The sequence below is a fragment of the Limulus polyphemus genome, unplaced genomic scaffold (assembly GCF_000517525.1).
Source record: "Limulus polyphemus unplaced genomic scaffold, Limulus_polyphemus-2.1.2 Scaffold41, whole genome shotgun sequence".
NCBI lineage: Eukaryota > Metazoa > Arthropoda > Merostomata > Xiphosura > Limulidae > Limulus > Limulus polyphemus.
The window spans coordinates 263,554-283,656 of record NW_013665651.1 but is presented as its reverse complement, the minus strand read 5'-3'; the positions used below and the strand labels follow the sequence as shown (position 1 = coordinate 283,656).

Below are 20,103 nucleotides of genomic sequence, written 5' to 3'. Positions count from 1 at the left end.
TCTGAAAGCAATCCATTAGAAAGTTCAACTGCCATCTTCGAAAAATAAAGCTACCTTAGCTGAAGATGACTCCTACCCTGCCAAAATGTATATTTTTGTCCCCTAATCCTACCATTCTCAACATTTAGTAGGGTAAAAAATGTGATGCATCAACATTATCAATTTCTTTAACAATTTTAAATATCTTAAATACATCCCCTCTAACTCTTTGTTTTTCAAGAGAAAATAATTTCATATATTTTAACCTGTTTTTGTATGACAAATTTTCCATCCCAGGTATCATCCTAGTAGCCCTCCTCTGAACCCTTTCCAACAATTCATTGTCCTTCTAAGGTAAAACACCCAAGAGTGAAAAGACTGAACACAATATTCAAAATATAGTCTAACCAATGACCAACACAATTTTTAAGTTTTTTACACTAGTTTTCAATAGTTCTGTAGATACAACCTAAAATGCTACTTGCTTTGCCACTACAGCAACAGCGTATTGCTTGGATGGCTCAAGGAATTGATCAACTAGAACACTAAGATCCTTTTCTCATAACACTGTTAATATTATTCCAATCAAAATTATATTCATAATTCAAATTATGATATCCCACATGCATTACCTTTCATTTATTATAATTAAAAGCCATCTGCCACTTATTCACTTAACTCATCTAATAATTGAAATCCTTAATTTTGTAAAGCAGCAGCATTCTTTTTACAGCCAGCAAAATCCAAAACCTAAATTTCATTAGCAAATTTAATTTATTGACCATTCCTTCATTTATGTCATTGATGTAAATCAAAAAGAGCAAAGGTCCTAATACTGAGCTCTGAGGTACCCCACTTGTGATATTAATCCAGTTTGACTAAACTTTATTTATGACAACCCTCCACTTTCTTCCATCCAGCCAGTTTTCTATCCAATGAATCAACTTATCCCACACACCTACAGAGAGAATTTTTTAACAAGCCTTTTATGTGGCATCTTGTCAAATGCTTTCTGAAAATCCAAATACATCAAATTCACACCCATACTCTCATCTACATAAGCAGTAACATTTTCAAAGAATCTCAAAAGATTAGTAAGGCAAGATTTTTTCCCCAAGTGAAGCCATGCTATCTAACAACATTTTAACCAACTACTGCCACTGGGATGTATATACTACACTAGGAAATATATGTCCCAGCCACAGTGAAAGGGTTAAAAAATTTTAAATCATTTTGCAAAGCATTATTTACCAGACTTATAAAATCTTTTCTCACCACTTACGTAAGTCTAATAGGCCTATAATTACCAGGACAATGTTATCACATTCCTTGAAAAGAGGAGTAATATTAACCCACTTCCACTTTTCTGATACCTGCCAAATATTCATGGACATAGAAAATAAAGTAGCATGTGGCTCACATATCCAATCCTTAACCTTCTTTGAAACCCTTAAGTAAATATTATCTGGCCCAGAAGTTTTATTTTTTAAACTACCCATTTTTTTAACAAGCTCAGAATTAATATGATAATCTTGTTTGATGATGTTTCCATCTATCAACTGTTCAGGATAAAGAATATATCTTACATCTTTGTTATTAAATATTGAACAAAAAATATAATTTAATAACCTAGACATCTCATAATAATCAGACATGAGCCTTCCTGTATCATTCCTCAAAGGCCCCTCTCACATCCTAACTCTTTGCTTACCCTTAGCATATTTAAAAAATCCTTACCATTCATTTTCACATTTTCAGCTTTAATTTTATCCTTTGGACCCTTTGTGAATCAACCTGGTTTTTTATTTGCAGACACCCTTTTTTTGCTATAAGAAACATGCCTATCTTGAACACTTAAACATTTATTTTTAAAAGTTCTCCACATTTAATCAGCATGTTTAATCAGCTGCCCAATTCACAACAGATAATTCTTGTCTCATCCCTTCAAAATTTGCTTTTTTGAAATCTGGAACCAAAATCTCATTACTTCTTATCTCCATATCAAGAAAAACACCAAACCTAATTCAGCAATGATCACTTACTCCAACTTATCAACCATTTCTATATTAGAAGCTAAAAATAAACCTAAAATAGCATTGTTCCTAGTAAATTCTTGACCAACTGGAGAAAAAAAAACATCCTTACCAGTTTCTAAAAACCAGTCTCCCTTATAAGTTTAGAATCTACATGCTTGAAATTGCCCCTCCCATAATTATGATATTATTAATATCTAAGTTCTTTATCCCAATGTAGAGTTTCTCATTAAAGTAAAAAAAAATCCAAATAAAATCCTCCTCCTTCTAGAACCATAAACAGAAAGTCAAATAGATTCAACCTAAATGCTATTAGCTTTGATATCCTCAATTTGAACAGGATGTAACTCACATTTTAAATATAAAGCTTCTCCTCACATTCTTCCCCTTATAAATAACCTATAAACCTAGCTGTATTTCAAAGACATTCCTGTCATCAGAATTTTATAATTCAACCAGGTTTTAGGTATTCCCATGACATCAAAATCTTCTTTTCTAACTAGTGCTATAAAGTCATTTTATTTCTTATACTTCTAGCATTACAACAACAACACTTTAGCCTTTCATGAAAACTACTTCTATACTTTATTCCTACACTATACTTTTCTCTATATCTTATTTTTTCTTCTGGCCCTCACCAATGTCTAGCCTAGTTTAAAATTTACTTTAAAGTTGAATGAATAGCCCTTGCAAACATGCCAAACCTTACCCTATTAAATGTAAACCATCCATTCCAAAAAACTCCCTTTTTCTATTGAACTTATCTTACAAATCCAACCAGCCAACCTGCTTGCCCTTTCACATTAACCTAAGCATTCAGCACCTCAAATAAGTCTTGGCAGTATCCCTGGGAGAATTAAGTTATTATGGCCCTTTTTATTAAATGCTTTTATCAGTCCCTTGTACTTATGGATTAGCTCCTATGACCTTCCCTTCCCTATGTCATTAGCCCCTTTGTGCACTACAAAAACTGAATCACTGCTATCACCTTTACTATATTGCTTGTTCTGTCAGTTATAGCCTCCACCCCTGCCCCTGGATAGCATAACCTAATTATTTCCTCTATTTACCAAACAGACTATCCTATCCATGTACTGTACAAATAAATCTCTTATAACTATGATCTCCTTTGTTTCCCATTCCCTTCCTTATCTGTCCCTTTTGTTCTCCTTCTTACCCTAGTTCTAGAAACATCTATGCCAAGGTATCAATGAATTTGACTTGTAACATTTTACACCATCAGAAAGTTTTTCTTTATTTGCATCTGTATTCTAAAACACAATGCAGTATCTGACTAGAATTCATTATATTGTATTATTTGTTAACAAGTAGTATTTAGTGTTTAGTTTTATTAATTGCTCTTTGAAATTTCTGTAATATTTCACATTTATACTCTAAAAAATTAGCATAATAAATATATGGTAAAGTTTAACATTGCAATTCAGAATTAAAACTCAGCTTAAGTTAGTTTCCCTGCACAGGAAATATTTCATATCTATTAGGAAGTAGCTGAGTATGACATTGTAGATCAATTTCAAGTACATTTTGTGTAAACATTCCTGTATTAATAATACCCAGAAAAATAAAGGTTGTTTAATTATGAGAAACTTTTAAAAAGATTAATCTACATTTAACACCCACTCCCTTTCACTCTTTGAATTTTCTCACCTTTTGAGTATCTGTAAACACAATTTTATATGAATTGGTCAATTCCACTATTATTAGTTTCATTAACTTTATCATAGTAAAACATGGCAATTATATATGTGCCATGCGTGTCAAGTTACAAGATATCACATTCTTTATTTTCATTGTGCTACAATGTCATGCATATATTATTATAATTTGCAGCAATCTTTTATTGGTAGTAATAAAATACTGTAAAAGATCAATCATTGCATATATATATATACTTAAACACTTACTGATTAGTATGTCTAGTTGATTATATTTTGAAGTGAACAGCCTGGAGCAGCATATTATCATAAATTATTTATTTTTTTATGTAATGTGATAATAGTATATTTAACATTATTTTCTACAGGACATACACTGCATCAGTGCCTTGCCCTCTGTTTGTCTGTGATCTTATTTTGAAATAAGCTTGCTGTAACAAGTGTAAACGTCCACCACCTGTTACAGGGTAATCTGGTTTATTATAGTCTGTGGGTTCTGCATATGATCTAAATACAAAGAAACATTTGGACACATCCAATGAAGGTACAGCTCAGTAGAAAATATAGGATCTTAGGAATGAAATAAGAGCTTAATATGGTTAAAAGTAGGAAGAAAAATGAAACATCTACATTTTTTAAAGCCTCAATGTTTATTTCCCCAAAAATGTTCACTTACTGACTACAGTTTGATATAGTAAACTATGCACAATTACCTTACAACTTTCATAACAGGGCTGCATGTTAATCCAGATGTTGGTGTTATTCCAGACTTGTTCAAGACCTAAGTATCGAGCATCATCTAAAGCTCGAACTTCTCCCAACAAAGGTTCGATAAAAAAAGCCTCTGAAACCTCACGATTTCCTGGCAACACAAGAACCCAAAAGTGAAACCGGAAACCATGCAGATTATCTGGTGGTAGTTTTACTAACTCCTAAAAATATACACACATATGTATAAGCAAAAAAGGAGCCATGTAAAGAAAGTGTCTGTATCATTTTCAATATTTTGTAATAAAAGTATTTAATAAATATGCACAAAAGAGCTTGAGTTTTTGATTATTTAATTATTTTTTACTATAACAATTAACAGGTAGTAAAAAACTGCTTAGATTCAAATATGATATACTATTGTTCTAAACATACAAATTTTTATACAGTTCAATGAATACCAAAAGTATCAAAATAAAAATAAATTAAGGTCACTGTCTCAGTAAAAAATTGCTCAAGTATATACATGTGTGTTTTGTCTAAAGCTGACAGAATGTTTAAAACAAAATTTAGTATATGAAGGTGTATAGAGTAGTTAGTTTTGGAGTTTTTTCCTTAATTCATTATTATAACAAATCAGTGTCACACCTTAGCAGGACTGATTTCATTACATGTTAGAAACTAAGTAAATTAAAACTTTTAATCAACTTACCCATCCGTAAAATCTTCACTCGAAAGGAAACTAAAAACTTAATGTACATGTATTATGTGGCAAGATGTTTTATTATGTTTCAACTCAATGTTAGCATTTTCCTTATGTGAAAATGTATTTCAGATAGATATTTACCTACCTTCACCATTAAGAGCTGTTACATCATGTGCAACTACAGAATTTCCTTCACATGCCACAAGCCATCTCTACACATGTCTATGTGTATCGTTTCAGGTTATGACATCATCTTCATAATACTGTAGCCTTCCACCACTAGGAGGGTGATGCAAACTCCATGCACAGTAATCCCTGTGAGCATCAACACATGATCATAGGCTCATTCTTTACAAAGCAATCAAAATGCACCAGAAGTGAGAAGGAAGGGTTGTAGGCGGTGCAGATAGTTAGGTATCTATCTGAAATACATTTTTCAGGTAAGAGAAATGTAACTTACCTCTCTGCCCCATTAAGAGCTAGAATCCAAATACTGAAGATGCTGATCAATTACAGAGATGAGCTCCTTTCTGAAATAGTAACAGAAAGGAAAAGTCATTGGGGTCTGACTTCCATGATATTGGAGGTTGCTAAGTGGAGCAGCACTAGGTGGAAGATTGCATCCTTTTCAAGGAGGAAATACCCACTGTGTTTTCATTGTTAAACTACTCTGATAGTACAGTAAAGGATACTAGGAAAAGCCAGTGCTGGTGGTTACGTGGTTCCAAGATGGGTATAAAATTAGAATGTGTAGTGTGGCTTGGACTTTAGGCTGTTCATTCTTGGTCAAATGCTTACATAAGACAGATACTATAATGACAGGTGGAGGGAGGAAGATCCCTCTGCTGTATCCTGAGACTAATTCAATTCCCATCCAGCTGGACATATCTACCTGTACTACACTTCCAGCTAACACCCTAGCCCCTACATCTCAATTGAGATGCCCATTTTGTCTCTTATTGGGTGGAAGGAATCACTCACAGAGGAAGCTCTCTATATCGATTTTCCCAGTGCCTTGGGACTAGGGAAATAAGGGTTCTCCTGTGTTCCACTAGAAGAACAGGTGGGGGAAAGAATTCACATAGGGGGAACACACCAGTGAATGTGTGCACAGACCACTGTCATCAGGCATAATCATCTGAAACTGGTTTTCCACTAAACGACAGTGCAATGAGTTATCACTGGTAGCTATGAAAGGGCACAATCTGGGTGAAATAGCAACAGACAGCCTCAACTGGACACAAAAGATGATCATGAACAAAATGATTACATAAGAGGAAAAAGAAGGGAGAGAGATAGGAAACAAAACAAAAACAATCACCTTCCTTGTCAGCCTAAGGCTTCAGACAAAAGGAGAGGTCAGGAAATAAATCAGTTGGTCTTTATGATATAGAGGATGAGAAGAAGCAAAGGTGTGAATGCCTGAATAATGATGACCACAAGTGAGTAGACAGAAAAAATGGCTGAAAGAAAGGGAATAGTACTAGTCAAGATGTGTGAATATTGCCATTCAGTAACTATCACTCATTTATATGGATGAGCCTACATCACAAATCCAGAAAAAGCATAGCTCCGAAAAGTGGATGTCTTCTTGGCAGGTGATGGAAGAAGTGAGGTAACCCAACAAGAAAAACAGAAACTTTTGGTAATTTAAAAATGCTGCAGACATCACCAGAATGTTGATAAGCAGAGGTTGCTTCACTAGAGACCAACCCCAGAGAGATAAGTGGAGATGATGAGAAATGTCTCCCTCCAAACCAAACAGGAAGGCATCAGTGTAAAGATACAAGCTGGGTGGACGAAGTTGGATGGAATACCCTGGATTATATTGGAGTGATTGAGCCACTAGGACAGAGAGTGAAATAAAGATGGATGAAGAGCACAAGGGCGGGTAAAGGATTACTGGACATGCTGCCACAGATCCCCCTGAGCCCATTAAAGGGAATGCCTGTGTAGAAAGAAGCCAGAATCCCCCAAAGTGAGAGAACCTCTCACAGAGGAAGAGAAGGAGAGTAAAGAGCCTTAGAAAGCAAGATTTCCATGGTGTGAAAAGGCAAGAGAGATGGTTGAGCCCACCCTATATGAGAATCAAGCAACATCTCAAAAACACCAAGATCAGAGGGAAGAGGAGAGGTGAGAGGATTAAGCAAAAGAGGAGGTGGAGTATGAAAAGGAAAGACAGATCTTAGAAAAGAGCTTGCACAACCCAAAGGTTGCCAGTGAAGAGAGGCTACAGGTGTGCAAGGGGGGAGAGGCAGGCACTGAGCATTTCATAGCTAAGAAACAGCTCCAAGGAAGGATAACCACTGAGAGTTTCAATGGCCCACCCTGTAAGAGAGGAAATGCTGAGTAGAAGTGATAAGATGAGAAACAGGAGAGGGCATAGTCCCACGAAAGTTCCAAGGTTGGGTAGCCAACTGAGATATCTATGGTCTAATGTGAAGATATGTGGTAGCTAGAGAAAGTCATGCTGCAATCAGGTAGATGAAATGAAAGTGCAATAAGAACAAAAATGATGTAGCACTAAATAAAGAAAGGCAGTTAATCAAAGCAAATAGAAACTAAAAAAGGACTGGAAGAAGACACACACCTGAATACAGGCAAAGCTGAGGAAAGAATGAGCTAATGATTATGTGCTCACAGAGATTACTGAATATGGAGGTTGTGTCATAGGTCAGTGCATTACTTGTAAACATGTGTAAACAGGGGTAAGTGTTTATTCCATGCTTGTGGCATACGTAGGAAATTCCATGGTAGTTGCTCATGGTAATAGCTCTTACTGGTGAAGAGAGACAAGTATTGCTTCAAAGGATTAAAGCATTACATTGATTTTCTTAAAACTTATGATTCCCTGTTTTTCAGAATAATATCCCCTGTGAACTTTGAAGTAGAATGCAAGCTACACAAGCCATATTTAAAAATGTAGACACAACATTCTAATCCATTATCCATGATTGATTTCTGAACTCAAATTCCATGATTCATGGATAAGATACAGTGTTGAATAGTATTCTAGATAGAACAACTCATTTGAAAAGATCCCCGTCCCACGAAACATGCTCACCCTTTCAGCCGTGGGGGTGTTATAATGTGACGGTCATTCCCACTATTCATTGGTAAAAGAGTAGCCCAAGAGTTGGTGGTGGGTGGTGATGACTAGCTGCCTTCCCTCTATTCTTACACTGCTAAATTAGGGACGGCTAGTACAGATAGCCCTCGTGTAGCTTTGTGCGAAATTCAAAAAACAAACAAACAATCATTTGAAAAGATGCACTTTGTGCTTCATTTCTTGAACCCACACCTTCATATAGCACACATTTAGAAAATTCTCTATTTTAGCAAGTACCTTAGAAAATAAGGTGACATACCCTCCATTGATTTCAAATTTGGTTTACAAAAGGAATAGAGATGCAATGTTTCTACAAATTAAGGCATATTAGTTTTAGTTGAAAAGAAGAAGTGTGAATTTAATTCAGTTTCTTTCCAGTCATGGTGGGTATTGTTATGAAATTACTTTCACATACTGTATGAAAAATCTATTTATTTGCATACATAGATGAAGTCTTTAACTAACTGATGGATCTCTAAATGTTTAATTGTTTAAGTTAAGAAACTGATATTATATACTAAATATTAGTTTTAAGTTAAACCCAAATTTCTCTGAACTAATCTATTGATTACATAATGTTAAAAACTCACACTAGATTTTTCTTCTTCTTCTTCTTTTCTCCTTTTCTCCTCATCAGCATGCTCTTCCTGTAGTTTTCTTTCTTTAATCATCTGTTCATATTTACTATTTAAGTCCTTGGGGGGTTTAACAGCATATTTTTGCTCAATTTTCCTCTTTTCTTCTGATCTCTCCTATATGCATTGTTATAATAAAGAAAAATCTTTGGTATCTATTATCATTACTTTGAAATACTAATCTTCAAGAATAAGAAACAAAAAATCATATGGTTTTTTTAAAAGAAGTTTTGTACAAATTAGAAAACAAAGAAATGAAAAATATGTCATATCTGTAGCATAATATTCTACATTTATTTATAATATGTAAAATAAGTTATTTTGATTTCACATAAGTCTCTAGCATTTTTCAAGTAAATGTAGTGCAATCAAATAAAAATCCATTTTCATATACATCTATGAAATATATATATTTTCATATATATATAGAGCCATGAAATACTTATTTTCATATATACATATTTCATAATTATGACCTACAAAAAAGAAATATAACAGTATATGCTATTTTTACCACTTCATCATCTTGCAGGTAGGGACAATTTTTCATGCTGGTATCCATTAAACAAACTTCTTTTGTGGCATATCCACAAACTACATATGCATCATAGCCCACACCTAGAAGTAAGGAGCATAACAGAATGCTGTAGTCTAGACTGTTTCCTTCACGGCATTTTAAAAGATACCATGGAGAAACCACACGCTTTGGCTGAAAAACAATAATATTTTTACAGTTGTAACACATGCTCGTAGTGAGAGAAAATTGTAACTCAAAATATGACTTGTCTTTGTTGAATATATAAGACTGTCTAGTGTAAGAGTTATTGTTTGGTTGATTTAATATTTAATGATTATTTAGTTTTCATAACAAGAGTGTCAAAAGTAATTATTTTAAAGGCAAAAGTTATGACAACTTTCATTACATAACTTGGTAACAGTTGTACATCGTGTATGCAGTTTAATTGTTGTAGTATTGTTGACGTCATCTTTCTTGAAACCTCTAAGTTTTTCTTGCTATGTGGGTATTGTTACATCATAGCATCTCCTTGTTTTTAAAAAGTTTCAGGCCTCAGCTGGGCAAGGTATATATATATATATATATATATATATACAAGTGACCAACTAAGTGCAAGTAAGAAAAAGTTAGTTGGTTAGTTAAAGAAAATGTGAAATTAGCTGGTGTGTGAGGGATTAGCCTAAAAGGTGATTTCTATAGTGTGTTTCACAGCTGTATTGTAACAACATAGATAGGAAAACTAATGCCAGTTGAGTTCTGAAGTAACTGAATCAGCCTGTGTGGATTTTGGATGAAATAAAAAGAGACAATTATTTAAAGCTCTGGATACAACTGTGGTAACAAAAGTTAAGTGAAGTTAGACTGTGTGATTGTTAGTTTAGCCATAATGGGCAATATTTAAAGTGAGTTTCACAGTTAACAGGGATAAGGAGAATAATTTGTCTTGTCAAAGTGTGTTCTAAAGTAACTGAACCTGCCTATGTGACTTTGATGAAAAGGAGACAATTATTTAAAGTTCAGGATACAATAGTGGTAACCCATGGGGTAACATAAGTGAATTATGCACTGATACTATTGTGATAAGAGTAGAAAAAAATAATTCATCTTGTCAATTGTATTCTAATCTAATTGAATCAGCCTGTGTGGACTTCTGACAAGAAAATAGAATTATTTAAAGTTTTAGATAAAACTGATTTCCTATAATGTAAAGAATTTTTGTACAAACATTTGACTTGTTTTGAATATATATATATATTATTTTAAAACAAGTGGAGTGTGTGTTGTCTGTTTATTGTTCAAATTTATCGCCAACAAGTCACAGACACCTACTGTAGAAGAATCCCATCCCCACTTATATTTAAAACCCTGACAGTCTTTACCCCTCCTATACTAATTTTTCTTAAGGATATTGAGTCATGGAAAAAAATGCCTTTTATGTGGATTAAATTATCAAATTTTTATCCCATAATATGTCAAAGAAATGCAGATGTGCTCCAGCTCTAACTGTAACATAATGTACTAAAAGTGAACAAATAGAAATCAAGTACTTAAGCATATCCACATATGTGTTAAGTTTCATAAATCATGAATAAAATTTGTGACATTAAACTGTATCTAAACATTCAGTATTTGAAAGCGTACTTAGTTTGTCTATTTCCAAGTACATTTGTAGTATATGCTTTAATTATTTCATATACAACTTATTCATTTCACATCATGAGATTTAAAACAGGTAGTATGCAGTTAGCATATGTTGAAGTGGTGATATAATGTCAGAGAAAGTTTCTCTCCATTTTTTTTTATCATATTCCTGAAAATATATGTTTATGAATTTGTGCTGAGCCTATGATCCTCATTAGTAAAACACTCCTATTTGGTTACATCTATTTAAATTCCAATTTACTGAGAGCAAAGCTAGTTCTATTTAGACTATAACACATTTGATTACACATAAAATATTCTTAAAGGTATTGTTGTGATGTTGTTCTTTCATTGGGTGAATTCTTTTAAATTATTCTGGGAAAATAATTTTGAAGTCCAGTTCAGATAATGATAAAAAAATCAGTTTATTTCTTCCATAACATTTCTAGTACAAGTTTCTTTTACTTGTACGTTGTTTTAAGTTGTAAGTTGTAGACCTAAGTAACCTTACAAATGATCCTCAAATGGAAATACCATGACTAAAGTAAAAAATACGCTAACTTGGTACTATATTTCATGACCAATTTATCGAGTAACTGACTATATGCAATAATTAATTAATACTGATCCAAATACTTCATGAAAACTAAATATTTCACTAACTGACTGACACTCTATCAACTCAATACACATTTACTACTCAGTGCTCGCTCACTAACTGAAAGCAAAACACACACACACTCAGTGCTTCACTGATTCTTGTATTTGTAATATAGTCTCATCTCTCAATACACCTTGAATTTACTAGATTTTCAAAATGTCAGTTTAGAACTTTCTGTGCCTACTCCCACAAACTTACTTGATCTTAATGCCATACACTCTCTAGTAAACATCCAAATTAAAATATTGAAAATACAATAGTATCATTAGTTAAATAAACTACCTGATTTAACTAATGAGAAGTGATTTTAATAAATTAATCAGTTGCAAATGATAAACAACTTACTTTTTCTGTTGGTGGATCAAGTGGCTTAAATGAAAGAAAATCAGCAACAAAGCAAGCACAGCCAGTCCATGTGTAGAGCTCAGCATAAGGTAAAAGAGTGGGGCGTAATGTAGTGCAAATTAGTTTCTGAAAACAGTAAAACAGTATCTACAAATTTATAACAACATAAATCCATAACTAAACAACTATAATTGCATTCAAAACAAATTACAAAACAATTTACATAAATTATTGCAATTATCATAACTAGTATTTATGTTTTCTAAATAATAACATCACATAAATAATCATTTGAGTACCACATATTTAACAATCATCAAGAGTTCAAAATATTACAATAAAGAAAACAGTTCTGGATGCAAACAGTTGTCATAATACTTTCATGTAAAAAGTTTTAATTGAAGCATCTATATGGATATACAAGGCACAAAAATCTATATGTCTGTCTGTCTGTTTTCTAATTACTCCTAGATTGCTGGGCCAATCTCAACTAAACTTTGTGGGATGGTAGTTTGGAACAAGGGGCATGATAATGGGAGGTTAACAACCCCCTCCACCCCTCATTATTGTTGTTATTGAGCATTTAATATCTATGATGTAAGATAATGTTAACTTCATTCATAGATGGTGCTACATCCTTATACAAAAAAAATATTAACTTTCCTATAACACAACACACAAAAAGTGTGGGGGGATGGCACACAAACATCTAATATATCTCAGACAGTGCATTATCACTCTCTATGGAGGAATGTAATGAAAAAAAAAATGGCTGTAACTATTGCAATAATACATATACTCAGCTGAAGTTTCTACTCCAACAGCCACCATAAGGCTGATATGTGATATGAAGAGTCGTTTCTTAAGTTATACCCACTTCCTACTTTGACCCGTGGTGTTTAAACTTCAGCCCATAAGACACTTCTGTGGCCAATGAATTCAATTAATTAATCATGTGAACACTGTGGAAGGATATTAAGTGCAGGGTGATAAAAGCGGGTAACAGAAAGCACCCCTACTGCAACTACTTTGGCTGCTACCTCTTAATACAAAGTCACCCTGATCATCACACAGTGTATACCATGTTTTAAGTATATATATACATATTGAGTTCTTAAACCTTATACAAAACGTTTGGTGAGATAATGATGAATACTGTAATAATATTTACAAGTTATAGACAAGTTTGGTACAGTTTTACCTTACTATCTGCCTCTTTTAGCTCATTACACAGCCTGCACACACTTACACACACACACACACACGCTCATACATGTATATGTGATTTAGTGAGTAAAGTATGTGCATATTGCTTAAACCACAACAACAATTCTAAATTAACTGACTGGTCAAAACGTCAATAAAGAGTAGAAAATTGGGCCCATGACAAACTATGTATATTACTGCTTCTTACTATTAAAACTCATTTTCCGAGTTTTGGACCATTCACTAGCTAATTTATTAAATAAGACAAACAATCTCACCAGCATCAGCTCTTACTATATTTTAGTATCATCAGGAAATTTAAAAATACTATTATCAAACAACCCCATCCAGTTCATTGCTTAATTGTGTTACATACAACAAGTGGGTTGTATTAACACTTCAGCTATTTAAGTATCTGAAATAAATGATTGATTTCATATATTTTAAACAAATCTATGAGAACTCTGTCAATATGTAGTTGAAAACACAGTACACAGTAATGTCATACCTGAATACCACACTCATTATATGGAAACAGAAGTGGAGGACTTCGATCCTGATACAGGAAACAAAACTGCTGTCTAAATTGTTCTGCATACTCTAGAATTTTTTCTTCTTTTGGAGTTGTAGTTTTGTGAGATACAGGAACTTCTTCTAAATTTCTATACAATTTAAAACTGAATATTTATCAAATAAATTTGTTTTAACTTTTATGTGTTGTAAAATTATTCTACAAACTGTACAAAATTTTAAAAGAATATCACAGAAAGTTGTTCTGTAATCTAATCTTTATTTTTTGTTCTTTTTGTAATAAACAAAATACATTAAAAAATCCTGATAACAAAAACTGAAAATGTCATTTGTTTATTACAAGAAGAACAAAAAGTTAAGATAAGATTTTGGTGCAATTTTCTGTGATAATCTTTCAAATTTTGTGCATTTTGTCAAACATTTCTTTTGTAGCTACCATGTAAAGGTTGTTTCAAGTTTAAATAAAAAGTACTAATTTCAGTAGATATATAGTTATTTTATAGAGCACACCATATTGTAGTATATGAATACAACATGTGTTTCTAACTCCTTCTAATATTATAGTATTTATTCTGAATTTATCATTCATTCTATATATATGTGCAGGTTTCACATAGCAAGTGGTCGAGAGAGCTGTTAAATTCATTTCAGGCTAGTTGCCTTTGTTTCTTTGTCATTCTCTGGAGATATTACCTGTGTTTCTATTCATGGGTGATATTGTTGTAATGCTGTATATTGTGCAAGGACACTGACAGCACTGTCCTCCAATTGTAGGTCAGGTGATATTTCAACACTACGACTTACCTTACATTTCAATGGGATTGACCAACAGTGACCTCAATGGCTCATATATTTTAAGAATATAGTGTTATAGACATTGGGTATATAATACTATGGTCTCTTAGTTATCTCTCACTCTCTCAAACTCAAGCCCTCAGTTTGGTGAGTGAAGTATAAATCCTAACTAAATAGTATACTCTCCTAAAATTTAACATGCAAGAGTAACTAATTAATTCTTATCAAATGCCTTTATAAGTGGCTAGAAGAGTATAGAGAGCTAAATATGCAGTAAAGGCACTTTTCTTTGTCCTGCTCACATTATTTTGATTGTTTTCACTGTATCTTTTACATTGTGTCCAGTCCCTTTCCTTCTCAAATTCAGAGAACTCAGAATAACTTCCGAATAGATATCTTGTTGAATCTCCTGTTATTATGTGAAAATATCCCTTTGCTCTTATGCAAATTCAGTTTTACCTGGACATACTACAGAGAGAATAGGAAGTTGAAAATTTGATTGCCATTACCAAGATATCTCATTGCAAAGTTTTCTGGTTTTGCTGGCATGTGTGTATATTGCCTTTTATTCCTACTCTTATGGGATACAACTTTAAAAAGATTTTTTAGTTATGATAATGGCATTTTCCACAACTAAAAGGACTTACAATCAAGAGGAAGGGTTGATCACTGAAAGTAAACAATTGTATCAGAGAGTTTTCAGGTCTAGGAGAAAACCTTTTCTGGACATTGATGCTACATAGATCCATGACTTCTTTCACACTGCTGTTGCACACTCAGGAAGGAGAATTGCCAGAATCTGTTGCATCCAAGACAGCTGATCAAATTCTCCATCTGAGAATTTACCTCAGTGTGAGGGAAGCATGGACAACTGAGGGTCATTGAGGTGTTGTGGTGTCTAGCAAATTTGAGCCAGAATACGGTGGTCTGTATAGAGCTCCTAGGCTGTTAATAGCCAGAGTAACTCAACCCCAGCCCTAGTCAAAACCATTCAAGACTAGTCAAGAGAAAATGGAGGTGCTATTAATGAACAACATCCATCAATAGGATCTATCTCACCTTCTGGTGAGATAGCAAGTACTAAATGGTGAAGTATGTGGGCTATGGAGAAGTGGTAAGCTTCTCCAAGCTGGATGGTATACTGCTAAAACAACCACAAATCACAAAAATTTCTGGAGTTGTGCAGAGCTAATGATCAAGCTACTAAACACACTTCACCATTCTGACACTAGAACAGGGGTCTATCATTTGTCAGAGTGTCAGGGTCTCAAGTACGCTCACCACACATTACCTCGAGTGTTTAGGATATCTGAGTCTGGTGTTTGCCAAGTGTCCATGGAAGAAAAGCTTAAGACACTCTCACAGAACCCCATGAGTAAGGGTATGCAGATTTCTCTCCAAACTTTTAAGTATACAACCAAGGAAAGTGTGCACCACTTCCTTAATAATTTCTGATGGGTCACTTTCAGAAATGAAAAGATTCATAGACTGCTAGTGCAATGCCTGATACGGACTCTGTATGTTTCAATACTTGAATCAATCAAGCATTTTGATAAGGGGGAAAGAGCTGAGAGTACTTGTCTAGCTGTTCACAGCAAGCCAGAAGAAGTTATGGAGCTAGAGACAAGAGACAGTTCAGATTGACATGACTAGGATTAAGCCCAATCATCAACATTTACGAAAGACATTGACTGGAGAACCACTGGTAGAAATGAAGTTGTGATCTTTGAATATTAGAATTAAATGAAAATTAAATATCCTGTAAGGTTTTGTTTTTTAGAAACACATGTATTTCACGGAAAACTCACAAGTACTTTATTGAACTGGAATTCAGAAAGATTTTTAACTAAAAATATGGCAAAAGGTTAACAAGTACATTAAGTGGAGATTTGGATCATCTTAATGGACTAATATTTTTATTATTTCTTGAAAATACCATTATATGTAAGAGATTTATTTATGCTTTGATAATATTGTCAAAACATATTTTCTTTTCAACATTTGTTAATTATCCAGGATCTTGAACTACACAGTGTAATTATTGGTCAGTTAAATGAACCTTCTGAATAGATAAGTGGTATTTTATAGTTTAATATATGTTTTTAGATAATACTGCATATGAAATGCGAATTAAAACAGACATTAATTCAAAGATTAGTAGCAGTGTGAAAGTTTTATTGAAGAAGTGGATGAAAAACATCTTGTGCTATTTAGAGAAATTATATTGGATAATACATGAATATGTGTGTTAAAAGGGCATCAAAACAGAAAACTTTGATTAATGATGTGTGACACAAATGACTCTCAGAATGGCAGACAAACCATTAAGATAATCCAAAACCTTTCAAACTGTACAAGCATTCAACAAAATGTAGTTTTCTCTGTCCAGAAACTATTCATCTTAGCTATAAAAATAACTGAAGTTAAAGGCACATATTATCTTGTTTAAGAAATTAAAATATTCTGTATGGAAATAAATCTGAATCAAAGCTTTTACAGCTTCTAACATTAACCTTTACAATTCAAGTCAATCTTTCTATTCCATTCTTCTAGGAATCATTGAGGGTTATTACACATTTTGAACATTGATCATAATAAAATCCTTTGATTTTCATCTATCACAAAAACATTAACACTTTGCTATGTTTTTGTTTATTGACTTTTTTTTGCAAAATTTTATATTCAATAATTTACATTAACTTTTATAAAAAAAGAAAACCTTGCATAAATTTATGATCGCTTCCTCCAAAAGCTAAAATTATATTAGTTTATGAGGTCACTATTGTAAATATTAAGTAAAATTTATATTTACCATTACAAATGTGTATTTACAAAAATATTTTATGATTAACACTTTAAATTGTATGAAATTTGATTTTTTTCCCTTCTTTAACTTTGACAGTTATACTGGTATAGCCATGTTAGTAAAAATCTTGTAAAAATCACTTACACAAGTGGTGATTCTTCATGGACAGATCCACTGTGCAAGACTAATTCTTTCAAGTCTTTTGTATGCTGGCTGGATACAGCATTTCTTCCATCATGATTATCATTTATGTTTTCATTGTTGCAACTGTCATTCATATTCCTTAATATTGTCACTTTTTCAGACACAGTATCAATCTTAATGTACCCATTTTACACTTTGCTTCATTTCGTCTGTGGACCAATAGAAATCTACATATTAATGGAATATGACCTAAATTGGAGATTTCTTGCCTCATCCATTAATTTTTGAAAATAAACTACAATTTATATTAGTAAGAACAATGAAAGTTTTACTCTTTTAGCAATAACTATATTTTAATAAACAGAAACATATTCCCAACCTTAAAATTTAATAAAACAACAGCTCATTTGCCCACAATAACTCTTTTTTGTTCTGTCGTAAGCGGACCATACACATTATACTGCCAAGAAAACAGACTTCAAAGTTAAATTAAAAAAACATACCTTAAGGACTAATATTTCATATCTACCTTCTAGTAAGATTACATGGATAAATGCTTAAGAAATATGTTTTAACTGATACTATATAATTTGGTAAACATGTAAGAAAGATTAATCATTAACACTGTGTGCACATGCCACAGACTTTTACAGAGTGCCATTTAACATGCTATTATGTATTTGGTGTCAAAGTTATTAGATATTCATATTACCTTACACTGCTGACTTAGAAACACTTCATAGTAGAGTAAATACCAGAAACAATAAACAGATATACTGAAAAAAAACTGTAGATATGCATTTTAGAGGTTATGCAAATGCAATATACAAGGTGTATGATGGACAAAAGAATCTGTATTCTTCACATGACTGTCACCTTGTACTCTGACAAGTCAGGCTGACACCACCAATTTACAAACATATCTATAGAACAAATATGTTTGTAACATATTTGATTTTTTATGTACATTTTACTCAAAGCTAGCCACATTTTGTGAAGATATACATATTAAATTTGGAATTATAGTCAACATTCCTTCTCCAATATGGAGTCCATCCAATGAACCGACCAAGTGCACCTTTGGCTAAGGTTAAAGTAGGCTACATATTAAGGTCAATCACCTATCTATCCATCAATACAACCAATAATAAAACAAAACTATATTAAATAACAAATCCATTTTTTCACACTCACATATATCCATCTAAAAGCTATTTAATTTAACACAATTTAACTCTATAAACCATACTTGTCTTTATACATTTTTGGGGCTATACAACACTAGAGTTACACGAAATATATGTTATGATTAATGTTTAAACAAATTACAATTAAAAGTCAATCAAGTTTTCAAGCACAACTTTAATTTAGTAATTTAGAGTATAAAGAAATATGCTTATATTTAATAAGTCTGAAACTGGAGTAGGCTGTCTTAATTTTAGATTTTTAATTGAACTTGAAGTCATTATAATTAAGGACTTCTGAGTGAATATAAAGAAGAGTGTATACCAATATTTCAACTCACTGTAATTGTTATATCCTGTGCCTACGGCTCCGTATACAACTACAATGCCTTTTGCATGGGATTCTTTAGACCGGCTTGGATACAACAGCCATTAGTAATGGTTGTGAAGCTATTTATATTAGGAAATTCATTGATGACAACTCTTGAGGTGTGAACTTAGCATTAGGCTGAGTATCGCTAAAGATTTATAATTTTTCTACATATATTGAAAATAATTAGAATAAATGTACAGTTCTAATGATATGAAATTAAAGAAATGAGTCTCATAGATTACATCCATTCATAAGCCACATTTAAAATTAATAGAAATGATACGCACTATTAACAAGAAACTAAAAACAAATAAAAAATACTAAAATAAGAAACACGTATGTTTATGATACTATAATATGAATAACTGTGACATCTTTATATATATATATATAGTAAAAAACATTTTTACCTCGACGTTTCAATTTGTTGCTTCTGTACTTTAATTATGAAGTTAGCAGATAATGCTGGTAAGGTTATTGTTGATTACCAAGTGACGCTGTTGTTATGACAACAGCAAAATATAAGCCAAACGTGTAAACACTGTAAAGGATGATTTGATAATTTATATAACTATAGTAAAACACTGCAGTCAATATTTGAACAAAATGTTTTTATTTTCCACGTCAGTAACATGCAATATGAACATAGAAATTCTCGTGAAGCTGATATATAAAAATAAACCAACATGTACCTTATAAGAAATGTATCCAAAACAAGTAAAACTAAGCTGATTTTCAGCGACTTTGAATACGTTTAATTTAATGATTAATAGGTTCACTTATTTCCTGTAATAGTTTTAACAAATATTTGGTATTTTTATGTAGTCTATAATAGAAACATACCCTATATTTCTAAGCATATAATTTAGAGCAATAATATAATCACTGATTAAATATATTATAATTTAATCTAAGAGACACTTAAACACAGTTCATTTTTCGATCTTTGGATCAGGAGATGGAGTTCTTCCATTCACCTTCATGAACCAGTCAAGTAAATGACATTCCGATACAAGAAGTGATTTTGGACTAAATCTCATAAGCATCGAATAGG

General features: G+C 32.6%; 1 protein-coding gene across 5 annotated transcripts in view; it reads right to left on the bottom strand.

Moving 5' to 3' along the window:
* Positions 1-19,545, bottom strand: part of LOC106461830 (dynein regulatory complex subunit 7-like) — a 36,079-nt gene extending 16,534 nt beyond the window's left edge. For 2 of the 5 annotated variants that reach the window (XM_022388984.1, XM_022388960.1), the window contains exons 1-7: positions 19,460-19,545; positions 17,493-17,719; positions 13,725-13,878; positions 12,011-12,136; positions 9,361-9,555; positions 8,802-8,963; positions 4,402-4,620 (exon numbers count right to left, since the gene is read on the bottom strand). In XM_022388984.1, coding sequence (XP_022244692.1) covers positions 4,402-4,620; positions 8,802-8,963; positions 9,361-9,555; positions 12,011-12,136; positions 13,725-13,878; positions 17,493-17,626 — 990 coding nt within the window. In that variant the 5' untranslated portion in view covers positions 17,627-17,719; positions 19,460-19,545. Of the gene's footprint in view, positions 1-4,401; positions 4,621-8,801; positions 8,964-9,360; positions 9,556-12,010; positions 12,137-13,724; positions 13,879-17,492; positions 17,720-19,017; positions 19,237-19,459 lie in introns of those variants that run through there. The other 3 variants (XM_022388966.1, XM_022388977.1, XM_022388973.1) reach the window with 3 other exon arrangements.
* Positions 19,546-20,103: the final 558 nt, after the last annotated feature.